This window comes from Cibotium barometz, chromosome 46 (assembly GCF_041138505.1).
Source record: "Cibotium barometz isolate CiBa-2024 chromosome 46, ASM4113850v1, whole genome shotgun sequence".
Taxonomy (NCBI): domain Eukaryota; kingdom Viridiplantae; phylum Streptophyta; class Polypodiopsida; order Cyatheales; family Cibotiaceae; genus Cibotium; species Cibotium barometz.
In genome coordinates this window covers 16,090,302-16,093,622 of record NC_141091.1, presented here as the reverse complement: position 1 = coordinate 16,093,622, position 3,321 = coordinate 16,090,302, and the positions used below count along the sequence as shown (strand labels likewise).

Genomic DNA, 3,321 nt, shown 5'->3' with positions numbered 1-3,321 from the left:
TTAGAATAAAATGATAAAATTCTAAGGAAACATCCTCCATCATGGTCGTGGGTTTCTGGAGGCATGATCAACGCCTCAAGTGACGTTCTTTTGTAGAATCAAAATTTCCTTTGTCCGAACATCTGCATCCTAGAATTTAAGGGCCATTCTGATTACAAATCTGATGTCAGATTTGTTCCTGAGAATCCAGTCGCCATCAAGCTCTGTCATCTTTTCTTGCAAAAAAAGGGCTTCTGGCTCCCACCGGTCATGTTGTTTTCCTCTTGGGAAAGGGTTCCCTATGCCCTTTCACTAATCCTTCTTCTCAACCTAGGACATCATGCCCTTATAAAGAGACTTTTAATACTCATGTAATCAACAAGTTTGAAAAGACTTCAATTACTCATAATTTCAAGCGATATTATGATATAAGAGGTTCCTTACTCGGAGCATGTGGAAAAAAATTTATTTTGTTGAAGTGCTAGTGTTGGCTTGGTTTTTTTAATAATCATGCAATCAACAATTTTTTTTATTTGCTAAGAAAGTATAACATTATGTTATATAAAAGTTTGAGTTACAAAAAAGGAAAATCGCTAATAGTTACAAGATAGTTATCGGAGAAGCGATTTCATCCAACATTTCCGAGCTAAAGGGGCTAGTAAGGACTCTTAGTTCAAACAAGAAATGATCTAGATGCCACACCGGATGGTAGGTGCTGGGACCTACTCCCACGCGCAAACTCTGTGCAATAGAGTTAAACTATGGCTCTGGTCGGCGCGGGCGATTTACATGGGAACAAGCCCTCCTAGGGGAAAGGAGGAACAAGTTTAAATAGATTTTAATTACTCATAATTCCAAGGCTATAAGGTGCCTTGGAAAATCTTTGATTTCACTGAAATGGTAGCGTTGTTCGGTTGAACGGTGCGCCCTTCTAGAAGGCCGTCACGTTACTCCATTAAATTAAATGCAATAAATAACAAGAAAATGAAGCTTTTAACCTTCAACGTTATTAAAATATTTATACTTGCCCAAACAAGGTGTCAAATGCGTGTGGAAATGATTGCTATTAAGAACACACCTGTTCTACCGCTGAGGGAAGCGATGGCGATGGCGATGGCGATGGCGATCATCAGCTCTGACATAACTACCTCGTAACCTTGCCTTTTGCACACCTCTCCCTTTGTGTGTGCGCTCAGTAAAACCTCCCCACCGAAAGTTTCCTGCACAGTGCTCCAATCGCTTGTTACCCCAAAGCATGTTCCCATCGTCCCCCTCTGTTGCCCTGCGTATGCTGAGACGCCATCTCCTTGGAGATGAAGACTCTCCTACTCAGGCAGCAGATCCTCGTTTTCCAAACTCTGCTTCTTGTACTGATGAGCTAGGGATTCCGCAGGAGAGAGGCTCTACTTCAGCACTCAAGTGGGAGTATGCTAGCGATGAGGAAGAGATTTTCCTTCCTCTGGACATTGGAAAGGCCAGCAAGAAGAAGCCGCGGCTGGAGGATCCACATAGCAGCATGGCGATGGCAGGGTTGGACGAACAAGGTGAAGGCACTGAAATCAGCAACAGCAGCAAAGGAGCCATGGAAAGCAGCTTCAGAGAAGGAGCCATGCAAATTAGCAGCTTCAGAGAAGCAGCGATGGAAAGCAGCATTAGAAAAGGAGGTATGGAAAGCTTCAAAAGCTGCAAGCTTCAATGGCCTGTGAAGAAAGAAGAAGAAGAAGAAGCAACTGAGGAGAATCCAATCTTTCAAGGGTTTCCTGATGGCTTGGGGCACGTTATCTTGCACAGCAGGCTGTTCAGCGATGGCATCTCGGCAGCAGAGCAGAGCCATGAAAGGCAAAGAGAACCTGCTCCACTGCCATTGCCTAAAAGTTCTTCTGGCAGGCGTCGCAACTTGCCTTCTCTTTCTCTTCCAGCTTCGTCTTGTAGTTCAGAACGTGACCCTTCCTGGCAGCAATCGCCCAGGCTGAGCCCCTGGGGCTCCAAGTTGCCCTGCTTTACCCCCCCTTGCCCAAGCCCTTTCCTGAATCGCGTTTGGGATGCCCTTCCCTTAAATGAGAATGATTCAGAGGACATGCTCGTCTATGGTGCACTCAAGGAGGCTACCAAGAAAGGCTGGTTCCTCGGCACACCTCGGCCCACGCAGCTTCCCGAGGCTCATGCATCATCCCTGCATCAGGTAAAAGCAGAAGAAGAAGAACCTGCACCGGAGCGCACCACGCATTTCGTGACTAGGAAGCCTCCGCGGCTTGTTGAGCAGAAGCCTGCTAAGCATTTTAGGGGAGTTAGACAACGGCCATGGGGGAAATTTGCAGCTGAGATCAGGGATTCTGCAAGGCAGGGCGCCAGGATATGGTTGGGAACCTTTGATACGGCGGATGAGGCTGCCCTTGCATACGACAGAGCGGCTTTTAAGATGCGAGGGGCTCGCGCTCTTCTGAATTTCCCAGTTGAAGTTGTGTCAAAGTCTTTGGCAGACTTGGAAAACTCTCAAGCATATGCCGATAGTGCGAGCCATATTTCATCTGCAAGCGGTGTCACCTCCTCGGCTTACACTCAGAACACCTCTGCATCAGCTGCATCAAGTCATATGCTTGTGGTGGAATCCGCAGTTCACTCCTTCTGAACCAGTTCCATCTTTCAGTTTGAATCGGCCCATACTTAATGTTGGGTCTGATTCAACAGAACAACTGGGCCAATGGAAGAAAACCTCAAAGCTGCCACCACCTGAGGTGAAACCAGCAGCAGCAGCAGCAGCAGTGGTGCAAGAAACGGATGGAACAATCTTTGATGTCAGCTTGGGGAATGAAAGCCCAGGCAAGCGCTCACAACTCTCACCTGTTTCTCCTTTGCCATGCGTTGGGGCGGAAAGCTTAATGATAAATTCAGTTTTGTCGAAGGATCATCATGCGAAGTACTCAAAAGGTTCTGAGAGAATTAAGGATTAGTGCATGTTTTGTTCTTAAGATGCCAACAAATCTGTTCACTGTAGGGAGATTTCTATGCAAGGCATTCTGAACACTGGTTTTTGCATACTTCTGTATTTTACTGTAACATATATATATATATATATATATGTGATCGTTTGTTGATCCTTTTTCCAAAGGTGGGGCTTAGCTCTGAAACATTTATCGAAATGCCAAAGAGTATTGCCACAGTCCTGTGTCTTAAAATTGAGAAATTGAATGCACTATTTAAGCTCAAGAGTGATTTATTATTACTGAATATAGATAGTAATTCGGCAATCGAGTGCATGTGATTAGGAATTACTATTGAATTCCCCTAGAAATTGCTAAAATTGTTCATTTTTATTGAAATAAAGCAACCATGACTGGATTT

The 3,321-nt window shown here is 45.0% G+C and overlaps 1 protein-coding gene across 1 annotated transcript; it reads left to right on the top strand.

Moving 5' to 3' along the window:
• Positions 1–1,075: 1,075 nt before the first annotated feature.
• On the top strand, positions 1,076–3,074 carry LOC147611932 (uncharacterized). Its single transcript, XM_086783798.1, has one exon. It carries the CDS (start codon positions 1,235–1,237, stop codon positions 2,606–2,608), a length of 1,374 nt encoding a protein of 457 aa, XP_086639924.1. The 5' UTR covers positions 1,076–1,234; the 3' UTR covers positions 2,609–3,074.
• Positions 3,075–3,321: the final 247 nt, after the last annotated feature.

Bases quoted from the DNA above. Each gene is read 5' to 3' on its own strand.
- LOC147611932 (XM_086783798.1), top strand. From the start codon at position 1,235: ATGTTCCCATCGTCCCCCTCTGTTGCCCTGCGTATGCTGAGACGCCAT.